The sequence below is a fragment of the Rhinoderma darwinii genome, chromosome 13 (genome assembly GCF_050947455.1).
Source record: "Rhinoderma darwinii isolate aRhiDar2 chromosome 13, aRhiDar2.hap1, whole genome shotgun sequence".
In the NCBI taxonomy this organism is placed as follows: Eukaryota; Metazoa; Chordata; class Amphibia; order Anura; family Rhinodermatidae; genus Rhinoderma; species Rhinoderma darwinii.
The window spans coordinates 49,504,371-49,524,984 of record NC_134699.1 but is presented as its reverse complement, the minus strand read 5'-3'; the positions used below and the strand labels follow the sequence as shown (position 1 = coordinate 49,524,984).

The 20,614-nt window shown below is 42.7% G+C and overlaps 1 protein-coding gene across 3 annotated transcripts in view; it reads right to left on the bottom strand.

The window, feature by feature from the left end:
- RAB37 (RAB37, member RAS oncogene family) overlaps positions 1 to 5,021 on the bottom strand; it is a 59,225-nt gene extending 54,204 nt beyond the window's left edge. For all 3 annotated transcript variants that reach the window (XM_075846410.1, XM_075846413.1, XM_075846412.1), the window contains exon 1: positions 4,830 to 5,021. In XM_075846410.1, the coding sequence (XP_075702525.1) occupies positions 4,830 to 4,889 (60 nt within the window). In that variant the 5' untranslated portion in view covers positions 4,890 to 5,021. The remainder of the gene's footprint in view (positions 1 to 4,829) is intronic.
- Positions 5,022 to 20,614: the final 15,593 nt, after the last annotated feature.

The window sequence follows — 20,614 nt, the reverse complement described above, 5'->3', positions numbered from 1 at the left end:
CACTATCTGGTCATCCTGGCATCTTGGGTACCAAACACCTCATTACCAGGAACTATTGGTGGCCTGGGTTGCCTAAGGACATTAGGGCTTACGTCGCCGCTTGTGAGGTTTGTGCTAGGTCCAAGACCCCTAGGTCCCGACCTGCGGGCTTACTACGTTCTTTTCCCATTCCCCAGAGACCTTGGACCCATATCTCCATGGATTTTATCACTGATTTGCCTCCATCTCAGGGCAAGTCGGTGGTGTGGGTGGTAGTAGACCGCTTCAGCAAGATGTGCCACTTTGTGCCCCTTAAGAAACTACCTAACGCCAAGACGTTAGCTTCTTTGTTTGTTAAACACATTCTGCGTCTCCATGGGGCCCAGTCAATATAGTTTCTGACAGAGGGGTACAATTTGTTTCCTTATTTTGGAGAGCTTTTTGTAAAAAGTTGGAGATTGATCTGTCCTTCTCCTCCTCCTTCCATCCCGAAACTAATGGCCAAACGGAAAGGACTAATCAATCCCTGGAACAATATTTAAGGTGTTTCATCTCTGACTGTCAATTTGATTGGGTCTCATTCCTTCCCCTCGCCGAATTTTCCCTGAATAACCGGGTCAGTAACTCGTCAGGGGTCTCCCCGTTTTTCTGTAATTTCAGGTTTAATCCACGGTTCTCCTCCGTTTCTCCTGGTTGTTCCAATAATCCCGAGGTAGAGGACGTTCATCGGGAACTGTGCACAGTCTGGGCCCAGGTTCAGAAGAACCTAGAGGCGTCCCAGAGCGTACAAAAGATTCAGGCTGATAGTAGACGTTCTGCTAACCCCCAGTTTGTCGTCGGGGATCTGGTGTGGTTGTTGTCTAGTAACTTGCGCCTTAAGGTCCCGTCCAGGAAGTTTGCTCCCCGATTTATTGGGCCTTATAAGGTCATTGAAGTCCTCAACCCTGTATCCTTCCGTCTGGAGCTGCCCCCATCCTTTCGCATACACGACGTCTTTCATGCCTCCCTCCTTAAACGCTGCTCCCCGTCCTGGTCCCCCTCGAGGAAACCTCCTGTTCCCGTTCTCACCCCTGAGGGGGTGGAATTCGAGGTGGCCAAGATCGTGAACAGTAGGATGGTCCAGGGCTCCCTCCAGTACCTGGTCCATTGGAGAGGATACGGGCCGGAGGAGAGGACTTGGGTACCTGCTCGAGATGTTCACGCTGGGGTATTGGTCAGAAGGTTCCACCTTCTCTTCCCCACTAAACCGGGTCCTCTTAGTAAGGGTCCGGTGGCCCCTCATAAAAGGGGGAGTACTGTAAAGGATCTGCCAGGCACTACGTCTGTGGATACTCCCAGGATTAATCAATCGACACCTGAGGCCAGACCTCTTAGACTGACACCTGCTCCCACCAATCAGGGTGGCAGGCTCAGGAGTGGGAGAGCCTATCGCGGCCTGGTCAGTCGGAGTTAGCTCCGCCCCCTGTCCATTTATACCTGCCGTTTTCTCTTCCTCATTGCTTGTGATTCTTCCTGGTTTCCTGGCCCCACTGCTGCCTTGCTCCAGCTTGCTTCTGCCGTGCTTCAGCCTTGCTTCAGTTCCCGCTTATCCTGATCGCTCTGCCCCCGGCTTGCTTCCTGCTCCATGCTCTGCGTTTGTATACTTCATTACATCCTGATCCTGACTGCTCGTTCACCACTCCGTTCCCTCACGGTGTTCCGTGGGCTACTGCCCCTTCCCTTGCTTGTTCCCTGTTTGTATCCCCTTGCACTTAGTCAGCGTAGGGACCGCCGCCAAGTTGTACCCCGTCGCCTAGGGCGGGTCGTTGCAAGTAGGCAGGGACAGGGCGGTGGGTAGATTAGGGCTCACTTGTTCCCTTCACCTCCTTCCGCCATTACAATGGGTGAGTATTATATGCCAAGCGCTTTAGCACTCGTTGACCCCGCGCTGTGAGTTTGAGTGGTCTACCACTACATGGCTGAGCTTTTCTTACTCCTAGACCCATCTACTTAACAATAATAGCACTTACAATTGGCAGGAGCAGATCTAGCAAATCAGATTACTAACTGATTTGTGTCTAAAGTGGTGCCCTATGACAGTGCCAAGTTTGAACCCTTTCCCTCTGCAGCTATTTTTCGGATTTTCATTTTTGCTTTTTACTCCCCACCTTCCAAAAGCCGTAACTATATAGCTGTATGAGGGCTAGTTTTTTGCGTGAGAAGTTGTATTTTTTTCTCTGCACGATTTAGTGTACCATATGATGTACTGGGAAACTGGAAAAAAAATACTATGTGTGGTGGAATGGAAAAAAAACCTGATTCCTCCATTGTTTTTTGGATGTTCACTGTGCTGTAAAAATGACATGTTAACTTTATTCTGCAGGTTATCAAGATTACGACGATACCAAATTTTATATAATTTTTATGTTTTACTACTTTTACAAGGAAGAAAACGAAATGTTAAAAATAAAATTTGTTTTGTGTCGCCATATTTTGAGATTGATGACTTTTTTATTTTTCCATCGATTGAGTGGTGTGAGGGCTTATTTTTTTTCGCGGGGAAATGTGTAGGATAAATGTGTTTTGTGGGAAAACCACTCTAAGCCCAGCCTCTGGCAGTACCTAATAGGAGTATGAAGATGGCAGACCATGGGGCTGGGGGGCCTCCATTAGGTCCCAGGCTGCCATGAGAACCATTGGCACCACGTGATCACGTTGCGGGTGGGTGATGGGACGCCAGAGGCGGCCGCCACCTTGTTTCTAATTAAATAGATGCCGCGGTCGCTATTGACCATGGCATCTAAGGGGTTAAACAAGCGGAATCCCGCATGTTACACTGAAGTATCGGCTGTAACATACAGCCGACCTGTTAGTTCTTTGCAGCCCGTGAGCCCGCTCTGTACTCTCCAAGCCAACATCAGCTGTATATATGCGGCAAATGTCAGGAAGGGATTAATGTCACTGAGCTCTTCGGTACAACCGATACTGCTAGCAATGTTTGTCTATGGAGATTGTATGGCTGTGTGCCTGATTGTATACACCTGTTTGCATTGAGTGTGGCTACAACACTTGAACTCAGCGATTAGGAGGGGTGTCCACATTCTTTTGGCCATATAGTGTATGTGAATATTCATTTTATCTTCTAGAATACAAGGCTTAGATAGCTCCTCAGTCATGTTATGTTAATGTGTACTGCAAATGCAGCCCCTACTATACATCAGTGGCCTAAAAATCGTGGCACGTAGTCCGACGGAGCCCGTACAGCACAGCGCAGACACTGTAGCGTACCCTACTAAAGGAACCAAACAGGCTCCGTGCACTGCCATACAAGCTCCGTGGCAGCTAAAATATTAGGCAACTGTATTTTGTGTAGTTCTCTAATCTGCTCTTACTAGCCAAGTTATTCAAGCTTTAAAGGGGTTATCCGGCGGCCCAAGAAGAAAAAAAATCCACAAAACACTTCTTAAAACCTCTTATTGTTATGTATAATTTCCAGGCATTAAATGTTATTTTCGGGGTACTTACCATACCGCTATATCACTGCACATATGGTTGTCTTCTTATGTTTCTTGGGTGGGTTTTCATTTTTTCAGCGTGTGCTGAAAAACTACAAATCCCAGGATCCCCTGGAAGTTTTGGAGCATGCGCATTGAGAGGAGGTGGGGTGGCGCATGCGCTCTGACGCCGTCTTGCCAAGAATGACAGGACTAGGAAGAGGTCTGCCTTAGAAATGGAGCGGAAGTGGTCACGTGGTTGATGACACACCAACACCAAACGGAAGGAGCAAGCCCTCTGTCACATGGGGCAGTGTAGGAGCATCATCACTTGACAGAAAACTACAGGGATTCCGGCACCACGTTACAGGGTCCTCAATTCGTGATTCAGAATGGAATTCAAAAATACACTATATTAGGCCCCATGCACACGACCGTAAAAAGAACTCCGTAATTGTGGACCGCAATACGGTCTGCAATTACGGACCCGCCCAGTTCTATTGGCCGCGGACACATTTCCATATCGCTTCGGAAGGGTGTACGTGCCGTAGAACCGTGCTGTGATTTATGGAGCATGTCCTACTTTTAGTTTTTTGCGAGCCATGCTCCAATACTTTGTATGGGAACACAGCCCAAAAATGCGGCCCGCGGCCGCCAGCCGGCCGTGCTCGCAATCACAGCCCGTGATTACGGTCACGGCTGTGTGCATGAGGCCTCAGTAAGTGAGATGTATTTTTCTGATACGATTAATGGTTAACAATTTTTATTCCCTGGATAACCCCTTTAGGCAAAAGACACCAGGGAAATTAAACTCTCCACAATTTCCCCCAGAGTCTGTACGAAAAAAAACCAGTGTATATATAATCCGCTGCAGGCTATATCGTAGACAAGCAACATTCACACTGAAGGCACACTTTAACCCAAGTGGCTTATTCACTTGGCAATGCCATTTATCCGGACTGTATACACTGTCACAAAGCGCGTCTATAGTAACGTATGACAGCACCCGTCAGTTGCTTGCAGAAATGCTTACGTATGAGTACAATCTCTTGCACTTGTTCATTGACCATAAGAAAAACGCGCTTCACATTAGTCCTCACATGATCCCACACAAGTACTTTATCTTACAAATACTGTGAGCTGCAGGAGCGTGCAAATGTTTATTAAATGTATGATAATGAAATAATCATAAGGTAGAAAACCGCTAGTAGCCAGGTAAAAAAAAAAAAAATACATATATATATAAATTTATATATATATATATATATATATATATATATATATATATATATATATATATATATATATATATATATTGTGTATGTGTGATGAGTCCCGATAGTCCATAAACACAAGTCTTCCTTTTATTATACAGACCTTATGCTGGAGGTCCTCATTGTAGCTTGCGCGCTTCGTTGCATCAGCCTGTTCCTCCATTGTGTTTCCTATGTACTCCAGTTATCTTTTATAATCCCGACGGGAAGCTGTCCTGCTATCTACAGACAGGTCGCATACACATATATATGTATTACACTTGCCTCTCCCGCAAAGTGAGCAGCTCTGCCTTTCTGGTAGATGTAGGAGGTGAATGTGATGGGGAGGGGGAGGCTTTTATTCCCATCTGACTGTTACATAAACTCTGGCAGGAATGGAAGAAAAGCTGCGAGAAATAATATGTACATGCCTGGATGATTATCATTTTTAATGGAGACATGATATTATGAAGCATATAGGAGCTTATATAGGGGACATTATTATTATTACATAGTTGGTGTCTTCATCCTTCTCATTACAGTAAATTCTCTTCTTCCTTCTCCTCTGCTTCTTATGTGTAAATGGAGCCTGGCGTCTTACCGTCATTTAACTCCTAACATACTGAGTGTCCAAATAATCAACCAATAAGAAATTCTACAAGTGTTTTCCTCCGTTCTATTTGGACCGTCTCCAAGTCTTTAGACAGATAATCATTGTGGGCTTTTACAGCATTAGGACTGTGATAGCAAAAGCCAATTTGCTATCCTAATGCTCACTTAATGTATTCTCACTCCTTGCATAATAGTCCATGGACTAAATGCATTTCTCCTGTGTATAATCCCGGCCTAGACAAGAGGTAGGAGAGTGGATAGAGGTGAAATGGGGACATACTCTTCATCATGTGGTGCTATAGAACCATGTGCACCATGTGCTAATTTATTGGAATATAGTCCTCGAAACAACTCGATCCAAGCACTGGCATAACAAGTAACCATAGAGCCCCGTAGCACAACTTGGAATAGGGCCTTGCTCCACCATAACCACCTACAGCAGCGAGATCTGTACCTTATTATGATTATTTTGGTCTTTATTCTGTGCCATGTGTCTTCTTTTTTTTTAATGCAAAGGAATAGTATACACAGAGATGTCATGGTAAAGGGTTAATCTATGCGGTGAATTTGGAGCGCAGTAATAATGCAGAGATGTCACAGTCGTTTTATTGCTCACAGTGATATCACCACGTGCAGGGGTAATGCACTCAGTGATGACAAGGTATAGGAATAATGTTCACAGTGATGTCACACTACAGGGATAATAAACACGGTGATGTCACAGTAAGGCCTTGTTCACACAAACGTATTTTACGTCGGTGAAATGTCCATTTAAATAACTGACAGCACGCCGACCAGTGAAATTCAAAGAGGCTGTTCACACATCTGTCCTTTTTTTTCATGAAGTGTTTGTCCGTTGCGTGAAACTCATCGCACCTCCTATACTGGTCCGTTCTTTCGGAAAAAAATGTTTTTCACGCATCAGTTGCCAAATAAATGCAGAGAAAAAAAACAAAAGGACAACCACAGAAAGTACTTAAAGCTTTATATAAGGATACTCTATGTGAAGTTACAGCGCAGGAATAATGCAGTGATGTCACAGTACAGGCATAACTCACACAGTGATGTCACAATGCAGGAATAATGCATACAGTGATATCATAGCACAGGGAGAATGCACACAGTGATGTCACAATACATAGGATAATGCACGCAGTGATGTCACAGTACATAGATCATGCCCACAGTGATGTCACAGTACATAGGTCACACACACAGTGATGTCACACAACAGGGATAATAAATACAGTGATGTCAAATACCAGCGATAATGCACACAGTAATGTCAGTGTATTCAGGCCACTACAATATTTGACAGCTTGTGCACATAGTTCACCTGCCCATCCCTTTGTATTTGCAACACAATAATGGGCAGTTGTTATTGTGCAGTGGTTTTCCAGAATGCATTTAGGATTTTTACTTTGTCCCGATAATTGAGAGCTATAATAATTACCGAATGTGCTAGTCTGTGCACCCGCCCTATTAGACCATGGCTTTCAATCCATTAAGATGTTCAATCTGGGTTCCTTTGATTGGAATTATATTTTATATTATGCTAATGGTCATTTATGTATTATTAATTGTTATGGATGAAACATTTTTATTCTGATTATACTTTTCTTTCTTCCCCAAGTGTTGACATAGTTACATAGTTAGCACGGTTGAAAAAGAACATATGCCCATCAATTTCAACCAAGGGATGAGAGAAAGGGAAGGGATTGGAGAAGTTATAGAACTTTGTTTTACCCCTATTGATCCAGAGAAGGAGTTTAAAAATAAATAAATATAAAAATTACCGATAAGGCATTAAGCAATCTTCCCTAAATAGGAAAATTTCCCTCCAGATCCCAAGTGGCAGTCTGACTGGATCAACATTCAAACAAGAATTCTACACATTGACATTCGAGCTGATATTTGTTTGTTCTAGGAAATGATCTACATAGTTTGTACGGATGAAAAAAGACACATGTCCATCAAGTTCAACCAAGGGATGGGAAAGGGGAAGTGGGAAGGGAAAGGGGAAGTAAAAAATTTCTACACATAGCAGTTAATATTTTTTTGTTCTAGGAAATTATCTTACCCTTTTTTAAAGCCATCTACTGTCCCTGCTGTGACGGCTCCTGCGGTAGGCTATTCCATAGATTCACAGTTCTCACAGTAAAGAAGGCTTGTCGCCTCTGCAGGTTGAACCTTTTTTTCTCCAGACGGAGGGAGTGCCCCCTTGTTTTTTGAGGGGGTTTTACATGGAACAGGATTTCACCATATTTTTTGTATGCGCCATTCATATATTTATATAAGTTAATCATGTCCCCCCTTAGTCGTCTTTTCTCAAGGCTAAATAGGTTTAGTTCTTTTAATCTTTCCTCATAACTTAGATTCTCCATGCCCCTTATTAGCTTCGTTGCTCTTCTTTGTATTTTTTCCAACTCCAGGGCATCCTTTCTATGAACTGGAGCCCAGAACTGGACTGCATATTCTAGATGAGGCCTCACTAATGCTTTGTAAAGTGGTAATATTACATCCCTGTCCCGCGAGTCCATGCCTCTTTTGATACACGACAATATTTTGCTGGCCTTTGAAGCAGCTGATTGACACTGCATGCTGAAATTTAGTTTATGATTTACAAGTACACCCAGATCCTTATCAACAATTGACTCCCCCAGTATAGCTCCCCCTAGGACATATTATGAATGCAGGTTTTTCGTACCCAGATGCATAACTTTACATTTATCTACATTAAACTTCATCTGCCAAGTGGACGCCCAAACACTTAGTTTGTTTAAATCTACCTGCAATTCACAAACATCTTCCATAGTCTGAACTATATTGCATAGCTTGGTGTCATCTGCAAAAATAGAAATAGTGCTATTAATCCCATCCTCTATATCATTAATAAATAAGTTGAATAATAGTGGTCCCAGCACTGAACCCTGGGGTACACCACTTATAACCGGTGACCATTCAGAGAAGGAATCATTGACCACAACTCTCTGGATACGGTCCTTGAGCCAATTCTCAATCCAATTACAAACTATACTTTCTAAACCTATAGTCCTTAATTTACCCATTAGGCGTCTATGGGGGACAGTGTCAAATGCCTTTGCAAAGTCCAAAAACACTATATCCACAGCGACCCCTCTGTCTAGGCTTCTGCTCACCTCTTCATAAAAACAGATCAGGTTGGTTTGACAGCTTCTGTCCTTTGTAAAACCGTGCTGGCTGTCACTTATAATACTATTTATCGTCACATAATCCTGTATATAGTCCCTCAATAGCCCCTCAAACATTTTCCCCACAATTGATGTTAAGCTTACTGGTCTATAATTACACGGCGAAGACCTAGAGCCCTTTTTGAAAATAGGCACCACATTTGCCCTGCGCCAGTCCCTTGGCACTATACCACTCATGAGAGACTCTCTAAATATTATGAAGAGGGGGACAGAAATAACTGAACTAAGCTCTTTAAGAACTCTAGGGTGAAACCCATCTGGTCCCGGGGCCTTGTGTACATTTATTTTATTTAATTTAGCTTGGACCATATCTACATTCATCCAATTCAGTATATCAACTGATATATTAACAGCACTGGCAGCAGCTACATCAGCTGCTCTTTCTTCTGTTGTATATACAGAGCTAAAGAACACATTTAGTAACTCTGCCTTCTCTTGATCCCCTGTGACCAACTCCCCATTACCACTATCTAGGGGTCCTACATGTTCAGAACTGGGCTTTTTTGCATTTATATGCTTGAAGAATTTTTTGGGATTTGTTTTACTATCCTTGGCCACCTGCCTTTCATTTTGTATTTTTGCTGATTTTATTACATTTTTACAGATTTTATTAAGCTCTTTATATTTTACAAAGGCTGCAGATGTACCCTCAGATTTATATTTTTTAAATGCCCTTTTTTTGTCATGTATTGCCCCTTTCACAGAAGGTGTAAGCCATGTGGGGTTTAATTTTAGTCGTTTATACTTGTTACCTATAGGAATACATTTTGCACTATAATTACCCAAAGTAGATTTGAAAATCTCCCATTTATCATTTGTCCCATTATTTGACATTAGTTCTTCCCAGTCCATATCCTGAATTGCAGCCCTCATCCTGGGGAAATTGGCTTTCTTAAAATTAAATGTTTTTGCCCTCCCAGCCTGCGTTTGTTTTTTACAGTATAGGTAAAATATAACTATATTATGATCACGGTTACCAAGGTTTTCACGAACATTGACATTCCCAACAAGCTCTGCATTATTAGAAATGACCAGATCCAACAGAGCTTCACCTCTAGTCGGGTCTTCCACAAACTGGCCCATAAAATTTTCCTGCAACAGGTTGAGGAAATGTCTCCCCTTTGCAGTTGAAGCCGAACCATGACACCAATTAATATCCCGGAAATTAAAATCTCCCATTATCACTACAGCACCCGCCTGTGCAGCCCGCTCCATCTGTTTATATAGCTGAACTTCTATCTCTTCAATTATATTGGGGGGTCTATAGATTACACCAAAAGTAATTTTTTCAGTGTTTACTTCCCTTTGTAATTCCACCCACAACGTTTCAACCTCCTCACAGTCTTCACCCTCTAATGTCTCATTTACACTCACCTTCATATCACTTCTCACATACAGACATACACCACCACCTTTCCTATTTGCCCTGTCTTTCCGAAACAGTGTAAAACCCTGTAGATTTACAGCCCAGTCATGTGAAGAGTCCAGCCATGTTTCAGCAACACCAACTATATCTATATCTTCTTCCAGTATTAAGGCCTCCAGCTCCCCCATTTTGCTTGCTAGACTTCTGGCATTTGTGAACATACACTTTAACTTGCCTTTAAATGTTTCACTTTCACTATCAGAAATGTGATTATTTGACATTTGGGCCTTTTTATTTTCACTGCTGTTTTGTAACGAAAGGATCTCCTTATCTTGTTGTCTAGTCCTCTCCCCACCGTCTGTTTCTCCCCCCACCAATATAGTCTGACCCCTCTCTAACCTGACTACCCCTTTATTTTCTACATTGGCCTCCCTCCTCAGCCCTAGTTTAAACACTCCGCCACCCCAGCTAGAATTCTCTCCCCCAGCACAGCGGACCCCCTTCCATTTAGGTGCAAATCATCTGCAGAATACAGTTTGTACCCCAATGAAAAGTCTGCCCAGTGCTCTAGGAACCCAAATCCTTCTCCTCTACACCAAGACTTCAGCCATGCATTTACCTCCCTGAGCTCCCGCTGTCTTTCCTGTGATGCGCATGGCACAGGCAGTATTCCTGAGAATACAACCTTGGAGGTCCTTCCCTTCAGCTTGTAGCCTAGTTCTTTAAAATTATTCTTAAGGCTCCTCCACCTACCATTTATTCTGTCGTTGGTACCGACATGGACCACAACAGCTGGATCATCACCAGCCCCTCCCAGCAATTTGTCCACCCGTTCCACCACATGCCGAACCCTGGCACCAGGGAGACAGCAAACCATTCGGTTGAGGCGGTCTTGGCGACAAATTATTCTATCCGTCTTCCTGATTATAGAATCCCCTACAACTATCAATTGTCTTGGCTTACCTGCATTACCATCCCGCCGACTACTAGCTGGGCTGTTCTCCCGGCTGTTAGGGAGATCAGTATCCACTAGGGCTGCCTTTTCTGAGACTGACACCCTCGCATCATCACCCAACCTGGCAATTTTGCTTGGAATGCCAGAAACCGGATCGGCCTTCCTTGTCTTTGACCCCTTTCTACTGCCCCTAACTACATTAACCCAGCTACTTACCTGATCCTGCTCACCCATGTCTTCACCCTCCAGTTCTAACCCACTAACTGCATGCTCTGTGAGCAGCAAGCTCAGCTCAAGATTGTCTATCCTCCTCAGTGTTGCATTTTGCTCCTCCAGATCTCTAATATGAGCTTCCAGGTGACCAACAAGCTCACATCTGCCACAGAGATATTCACCCTGGAACTCCGGCTCCAGTCGTGCATACATATGGCAAACTGTGCACTGAAGAAAACCTCCAATCTTGCTATCCATTATCCAAGTCTTTATCCTAAGCCTTTTTTGCAGCATCTCCTGTCTCTGCTGTGACGGCTCCTGCGGTGACTATTCCATAGATTCACAGTTCTCACCGTTAGGCCTCATGTACACGACCGTATTTTAACCCGTATTTACGGACCCATAAAAAAGGGGGGCTGGAAATGATGTCAGAATCATGTCCAAACCCCTTAAAAGGGTTCCATGATCGCTCAGACATTTTCTCTGCTTCTCTTTATTCAAAAATTGAAATCCCCTGATGTCGCCTAGCAACTCTCCCGTAATTACGGGTTCACACACATAGCCACCCATAATTACGGCCTGAAATAGGACATGTTCTATATTTTTCAACGGCCCGGGCACCTTCCCGTAAGCATACAGGGAGGTACCCGTGGCCAATAGAAGTCTATGGGCCCGTAATTACGGCCGTTTTTACGGTCGTGTGCATGGGGCCTAAAGAAGGCTTGTCGCCTCTGCAGATTGAACCTTTTTTTCGCCAGACGGAGGGAGTGCCCCCTTGTTTTTTGAGGGGGTTTTACATGGAACAGGATTTCACCATATTTTTTGTATGTGACATTCATATATTTATATAAGTCAATCATGTCCCCCCTTAGTCGTCTTTTTTCAAGGCTAAATAGGTTTAATTCTTTTAATCTTTCCTCATAACTTAGATTCTCCATGCCCCTTATTAGTTTAGTTGCTTTTCTTGGTATTTTTTCCAAATTTCCAGCACTGAACCCTGGGGTACACCACTTATAACCGGGGACCATTTAGAGTAGGAATCTTTGACCACAACTCTCTGGATACGGTCCTTGAGCCAATTCTCAATCCAATTACAAACTATACTTTCTAAACCTATAGTCCTTAATTTACCCATTAGACGTCTATGAGGGACAGTGTCAAATGCCTTTACAAAGTCCAAAAACACTATATCCACAGCGGCCCCTCCGTCTAGGCTTCTGCTCACCTCTTCATAAAAACAGATCAGGTTGGTTTGACAACTTCTGTCCTTAGTAAAAATTCTGTGCACTGCCAGAAGCTGGGTGGTAACGAAGAGAAGTGGATGATGCTGATTCGTCAGCATCATACACTTCTATTCACAACGCCCAGCTAGTAAAACAAGTAAAAACGCCCAGATGTTCACACACAATACACGCTCACTTGGACATAACTTTAAACACGCCCAGTTGTACTTAAGAAAGGCTCATTTGCATAAATATAAAAATGGTCATAACTTGGCCAAAAATGCTTGTTTTTGAAAAAACAAAACGTTACTGTTATCTACATTGCAGCGCCGATCTGCTGCAATAGGAGATAGGGGTTGCAAAATCTGCTGACAGAGCCTCTTTAAGCTTACTGGTCTATAATTACCCGGGGAAGACCTAGAGACCTTTTTGAAAATAGGCACCACATTTGCCCTGCGCAAGTCCCTTGGCACTATACTGGTCACTAGAGAATCTCTGACATATTTTATTAGATTTTTATCTGACTTATGGATAGAAACAGTAATCACAAGCAGCCTTTGTGTTTTCTCTTTTAGGTGACATGTCCTTCTGTCGGTGTTTCCCAACAAGTGGTTTGGGAGTCACATATACAGTGAAGGAAATAAGTATTTGATCCCCTGCTGATTTTGTAAGTTTGCCCATTGTCAAAGTCATGAACAGTCTAGAATTTTTAGGCTAGGTTAATTTTACCAGTGAGAGATAGATTATATAAAAAAAAGAAAATCACATAGTCAAAATTATATATATTTATTTGCATTGTGCACAGAGAAATAAGTATTTGATCCCTTTGGCAAACAAGACTTAATACTTGGTGGCAAAACCCTTGTTGGCAAGCACAGCAGTCAGACGTTTTTTTGTAGTTGATGATGAGGTTTGCACACATGTTAGATGGAATTTTGGCCCACTCCTCTTTGCAGATCATCTGTAAATCATAAAGAATTCGAGGCTGTCGCTTGGCAACTCGGATCTTCAGCTCCCTCCAGAAGTTTTCGATGGGATTAAGGTCTGGAGACTGGCTAGGCCACTCCATGACCTTAAAGGAACAGTGTCATCACAAATTTTTTTTTAATATGTTAAAGATGATAGTGCTTTATTAAAAACGTTTATATTTATTTGTGTGTTTGTGTTTTACTTTTTCTTATTTTTACACTTTTTTTTCCCTATGGGGGCTGCCATTTTTTTTACCATTTCTGTATGTGTCGATTAACGACACATACAGACATGGAATACGGCAGCCACAGTCCCATAGGGACTGCGAACGGGTCCCGTCCCATCCACTTCTGTGTACGCCGTCTGTGTGGGAACTGCGCATGCGCCGCTCCCACACAGTCCAATTTGAAATGCGCGCCGTCCGGCGCCATTTTCCTGTGGACCGGAAGTCGCGGCCGGACAGTAAGATTACTACTTCCGGTCGCGGCTTCCGGACTTGTGCACTTGGACCAGCGGCAGCAGACGGAGCGGACGGGCCGGAGGGAGCCGCGGCGGCAGGAGCAGGTAAGAGATTTCTATGTATGTTCGTGTTTGTGTGTGTTTACTACTGTATGTAAACCTACTACACTGTGTGTTAGCTCAAAAAATGGCGACACACAGCGTAGGAGGTTAGACCGTTCAAACCCCTCGTTTATCCCGGCACTAGCCAGGATAAAGGAGGGGGGGGATTCTCAGAGCTCACTAGAGCGAGTGCTTTTTTCCCAATTTTGCAATGCTGCAATTTTGGGAATAGCTCCATCTAGTGACCAGCGATGGGAAATATTATAAATTAGAATCTAATTTATAATATTTCCTGACTCGTGAAAAAAATTAAAAAAATTTGAACAATGTTTAATCACCTACACACTAAATGTTTAATTAAAAAAAAAAAAAACATGTTTTGCTGGCAACACATTCCCTTTAATGTGCTTCTTTTTGAGCCACTCCTTTGTTGCCTTGGCTGTATGTTTCGGGTCATTGTCGTGATGGAAGACCCAGCCACGAGCCATTTTTAATGTCCTGGTGGAGGGAAGGAGGTTGTCACTCAGGATTTGACGGTACATGGCTCCATCCATTCTCCCATTGATGCGGTGGAGTAGTCCTGTGCCCTTAGCAGAGAAACACTCCCAAAACATAATGTTTCCACCTCCATGCTTGACAGTGGGGACGGTGTTCTTTGGGTGATAGGCAGCATTTCTCTTCCTCCAAACACGGCGAGTTGAGTTAATGCCAAAGAGCTCAATTTTAGTCTCATCTGACCACAGCACCTTCTCCCAATCACACTCAGAATCATCCAGATGTTCATTTTCAAACTTCAGACGGGCCCGTACATGTGCCTTCTTGAGCAGGGGGACCTTGGGGGCACTGCAGGATTTTAATCCATTACGGCGTAATGTGTTACCAATGCTTTTCTTGGTGACTGTGGTCCCAGCTGCCTTGAGATCATTAACAAGTTCCCCCCGTGTAGTTTTCGGCTGAGCTCTCACCTTCCTCAGTATCAAGGATACCCCACGAGGTGAGATTTTGCATGGAGCCCCAGATCGATGTCGATTGACAGTCATTTTGTATGTCTTCCATTTTCTTACTATTGCACCAACAGTTGTCTCCTTCTCACCTAGCATCTTACTTATGGTTTTGTAGCCCATTCCAGCCTTGTGCAGGTCTATGATCTTGTCCCTGACATCCTTAGAAAGCTCTTTGGTCTTGCCCATGTTGTAGAGGTTAGAGTCAGACTGATTCATTGAGTCTGTGGACAGGAGTCTTTTATACAGGTGACCATTTAAGACAGCTGTATTTAATGCAGGCACCAAGTTGATTTGGAGCGTGTAACTGGTCTGGAGGAGGCTGAACTCTTAATGGTTGGTAGGGGATCAAATACTGATTTCTCTGTGCACAGTGCAAATAAATATATATCATTTTGACAATGTGATTTTCAGTTGTTTTTTTTATATAATCTATCTCTCACTGGTAAAATTAACCTAGCCTAAAAATTCTAGACTGTTCATGTCTTTGACAGTGGGCAAACTTACAAAATCAGCAAGGGATCAAATACTTATTTTCTTCACTGTAACTGTTCAGAAACCTGCATGTAGCTCATTTGCTGTTAGCAGCTTCATATACTACTGTAGATAAGCGGCATCAAAGATATTATAGCATCGCTAAAACTTGCCACCAGGGTCAGTACCATATGACTTGCAGTTAACACCAGTCAAAGAACTATTTATTATACTAATGCTTCATGAAGGGGCTAGTCCAGTACAAAATGCAGTGCAACATTCCATTAACGTCCCTTCAATATCAGCACTAAAATATCCTGGCAAAGATCTCTTCCACCGTCTAAGACATTTGAGCGAGTCTTTAATGAAATTATTTTACAACGAATAACCTTTATTTGCTAAAACTGGAATACTCCTTTAAACTATCTCAATAGACTTTTTTTCTTTGGAACATGTGGCTCAACATAACCTAAGCTAAAAAATAGGTTAAAGAACAGCGCCCTGTCCACGGGATATGTGTGGTGTTACGGATCAACTGCATTCACTGACGCAGATGTGAGCGTAGCCTAACATGTCATTTTCAGCGCTCTCTTGACGTAAAAACAAAACCTCACAAAAAAAAATATGAATTGTGTGCTTTTTCCATTCGACCCCCACAAAATAATTTTTAAAAATTTCCCAGGACGTTATATGTTACATTAAATGGTGCCATTAAAAATGAAAACTCGACCTGCAAAAAACAGCTATGCCGACGGAAAATAATATAAAAATTATGGCTTTTGGAAGACAGGGAAGGCCTTATTACACCCACAAGCGTATTACAGAGTCGCAATCTAAGGCTACATTTAGATAAGCGTCTGCAAACTCGGACGTGAAAAACAGACGTTTGTCATGTCCGAGGTGCACCTGTGCGGAATGCGTTGTCACGGATTCCTCATAGACTAGAGTCTATGGAGGGATGCGTGAAACGCAGTAAAATAGGACATGTCCTATTTTTTCACGGACCCTTCACACACTACAATGCTGAAGTTGGTTTCTTATTCGTCCAGTTTCTTATTCAGGGCTGAAGTTGGTTTCTTATTCACATTTTCAGTATTTTTGTTTTTCTAAGAATATATTAAAAGGAAAACTTATATTAATAATAAAATATGTTGCACTGAGCTGCCAGAGGTGAAAACACTTTAAAACAACCTAAAAACAAAAAAGAGCTGGCACAAAAAAAGGGCATCAAAACGATTTATAGGGTTAAAAGACTTTGGGCCACTCATTTCACACTGCCAACATACAGAGAATAATGCCCCGCATAAAATTCAGTAGAGGTCAGCCTGGCCCGAACAGGTTCTATGCATGAAAGCTGCCATCAAAGTGGGCAAATTGACAGTTTTTACAGATTTGAATAAGTAACTGATGTTTTTCATGGGTTAAATTACTTTGGGCATCTCATGTCACACTGGCAACATACAGAGAGAAATGTGCCGCATCAAAATTAGTAAATTTCAGCCTGGCCCCAACAGGTTCTGGGCATAAAAACTGGCATCAAAGTGGGAAAATGTATACTTTTTCCAGTTTTGAATAAGTAACTGATGTTTTTAAGGGGTTAAATGACTTTGGGTCATTCATTTCACGCTGCCAACATACAGAGAGGAATTCAGTGGAATTTAGCCTTGCCCGAACAGGTTCTGAGCATGAAAGCTGGCATCAATGTGGGTAGAGTGACACTTTTTCCATATTTGAATAAGTAACTGGTGTTTTTGAAGGGTTAAATGACTTTGGGCCACACATTTCACACTGCCAACATAGAGAGAGGAATGCCCCACATCAAAATCAGTCAAGATCAGCCTGGCCCGAACAGGTTCTAAGCATGAAAGCTGGCATCAAAGTGGGTAGACTGACACTTTTTCCAGATTTGAATAAGTAGCTGATGTTTTTAAAGTGTTAAACGACTTTGGGCCACTCATTTCACACTGCCAACATATAGAGATTAATGCCCCGTATAAAAATCAGTTGGGATCAGCCTGGCCCGAACAGGTTTTGGGCATAAAAGCTGGCATCAAGTGTAAAATAGAAAAGTGTATGAGGCTGATTGGTCACTGATTGGTCAGCGTCATGCACTTCTTTCCACAACGCCCACTTGGCTAAAAAGTAAAACACGCCCAGTTGTTCATTAAACTCATTAGCATAAAGCTAAAATAGGTCATAACTCCGTCACAAATGATCGTTTTTCTAAATAAAAAACACTGAATTGCTTAATTTTTCCCTATCATTCCTCAAAATGATTTTTGACATCAAACACTATGACGTTAACACCAGTGTGTGTTGGACCCAATTGACTTTGGGGTTGGTGGTTCAATCATCGTCACAGGTAAAATAACACTGCGGACATCATTATCTGTTTAATAATTGTGGCTGGAAGTTTTGACGGAGCCTCTAACCCAAATGTTACCTGAGTCTTACCCATTCATAACTAAAAGTCTGTTCACATGTGTATCGGACACTCATTGAAGAAGATCTGTCACCAGTTCTAAGTACCCAAATGACATATCTCATCTGACGTCACCCTAAGTCTGTTCACATTTGCGTCAGGGCTCCGTTCAGGCGTTCCGTCGGAGCTTTCCGTCAGAACGGAACCCTGACTGAAACAAACAGAAACCTAAGTTTTCCGTTTGCATCACCATTGATTTCAATGGTGACGGATCCGGTGCAAATGGTTTCCGCTTCTCTCTGTTGTGCAAGGGTTCCGTCATTTTGATTGAAGCGATACCGTAGTCTACTGCGCTATTCATTCCGTCAAAATGACAGAACCCTTGCACAATGGAGACAAACTGAAACTATTTGCACCGGATCCGTCACCATTGAAATCAATAGTGATGCAAACGGAAACCTATGGTTCTGTTCATGGGTTCCCCTGACGGAAAGGTCCGACAGAACGCCTGAACGGTACCCTGACGCAGATGTGAATGAAGCCTTAGCATTATGGTGTTTGTTTTGTCAAAATCGGTTCAGCCGTTCCAGAGATATAAGCCCCATTAGTTATTTGCAGCCATGGGGGCGGTAACAATATTCTTTCTCCTGGGCGGTGTTTCTGTGTGCAGAGAGAGAATATTGCTACCGCCCCATGGCGAACACCAAAGTGCTAGAATATGAGATATATACCAAATATGGGATATGGCAGTTGGTTACTTAAAACTAGTGACAGATCCTCTTTAAAGAGTCTCTATTGTAGATTTCTGTCATACATGGTAGAAATAAAGCTCAACATGCCGCACTAATCCAGTAAAATATTGGACACAACAAAGAAAGCATGATAGACACCATTATAGTAAATGTGGTGCATCTGGCATAGGTTGTGTCCTTCATGTGAGAAATTTGGAACCGCTGTCAGTTTAAAGAGGCTTTGTCACCACATTATAAGTGCCCTGTTATCTCCTACATAATCTGATCGGCGCTGTAATGTAGATAACACTGTTTTTTATTTTGAAAAACGATCATTTTTGAGGAAGTTATGAGCAATTTTAGATTTATGATAATTAATTTCTTAATTCCCAACTGGGCGTTTTTTTTAACTTTTGAGCAAGTGGGCGTTGTAAAGAGAAGTGTATGACGCTGACCAATCAGCGTCATACACTTCTCTCCATTCATGTCAATTTGTACTCAGCACAACGTGATCTAGTGAGATCACACTGTGCTGTCACATACACCCACATTAACTTTACTGAAGTGTCTTGACAGTGAATAGACATCACCTCCGGCCAGGACGCGATGTCTATTTACACTCCCGACACTTCGGTAACGTTTGTGTGGGACTTAATCACTGCACAGCGTGATCTCGCGAGATCACGCTACTGCTATCATTCATAGCGTGATCTCGCAAGATCACTGCTGTGCAGCGGGTAAGGCCCGCACAAACTTTACCGAAGTGTCGGGAGTGTAAATAGACAACGCGTCCTGTCTGGTAGTGATGTCTATTCACTGTCAAGACACTTCAGTAAAGTTAATGTGGGTGTATGTGACAGCACAGCATGATCTTGCTAGATCACGCTATGCTGAGTATGAATGGAGAGAAGTGTATGACGCTGATTGGTCAGCGTCATACACTCCTCTTTACCACGCCCACTTGGTCAAAAGTTAGAAAACGCCCAGTTGGGCATTAGGAAACTAATTAGCATAAATATAAAATTGCTCATAACTTCCTCAAAAATGATCGTTTTTCAAAATAAAAAACTGTGTTATCTACATTACAGCGCCGATCACATTATGTAGGAGATAGGGCACTTATAATCTGGTGACAGAGCCTCTTTAACCCTTTAATTTAAAAATACCACTTATTGAAATCAAGAAAAATTTCAATTTGCCCAATTTGATTCCAGTTTTCATGCCCAGAACCTGTTTGGGCCAGACTGATCTCAACTGATTTTAAAGCAGGGCATTCCTGTCTGTATGTTGGCAGTGTGAGAGTAGTGGCCCAAAGTTATTTAACCCTTTAAAAATACCAGTTACTTATTCAAATCTGGATAAAGTGTACGTCTAACCACTTTGATGGCAGTTTTCATGCCCAGAACATGTTCGGGCCAGGCTGAACTCTTCTAAATTTGATGTGGGGCATTCCTCTCTGTATGTTGGCAGCGTGAGAGTAGTGGCCCAAAGTTATTTAATCCTTCAAAAACATCACTTACTTCTTCAAATCCATAAAAATTGTTAATTTGCCCACGTTGATGCCTGCTTTCATGCCCAGAACCTTTTCGAGCCATGCTGATCTCTACTGATTTTGATGTGGGGCATTCTTTTTTGGATATTGGCAGTGTGAAATGAGTGGCCCAAAGTCATTTAACCCGTCAAAAACATCAGTTTCATATTCAAATCTGGAAAAAGTATCCGTCAACCCATATCAGCTTTCATGCCCAGAAGCTGTTCGGGCCAGGCAGAACTCTACTGACTTTGAAGCGGGGCATTCCTCTCTACATGTTGGCAGTGTGAGATTAGTGGCCCAAAGTCATTTAGCCCTTCAAAAACGTCAGTTAGTTATTCAAATCTGGAAAAAAAGTAAATTTGCCCACTTTGATGCCAGCTTTCATGCCCAGGACCTGTTTGAGCCAGGCTGATCTCAACTGATTTTGACGTGCTGCATTTCTCTCTGTATGTTGGAAGTGTGAAATCAGTGGCCCAAAGTAAATTAGCCCATCAAAAACATCAGTTACTTATTCAAATCTGGAAAAAAAAATATTTTGGCCACTTTGATGCCAGCTTTCACGCCCAGAACTTGTTCAGGCCAGGCTGAACTCTTCTGACTTTGAGGTGAGGCATTTCT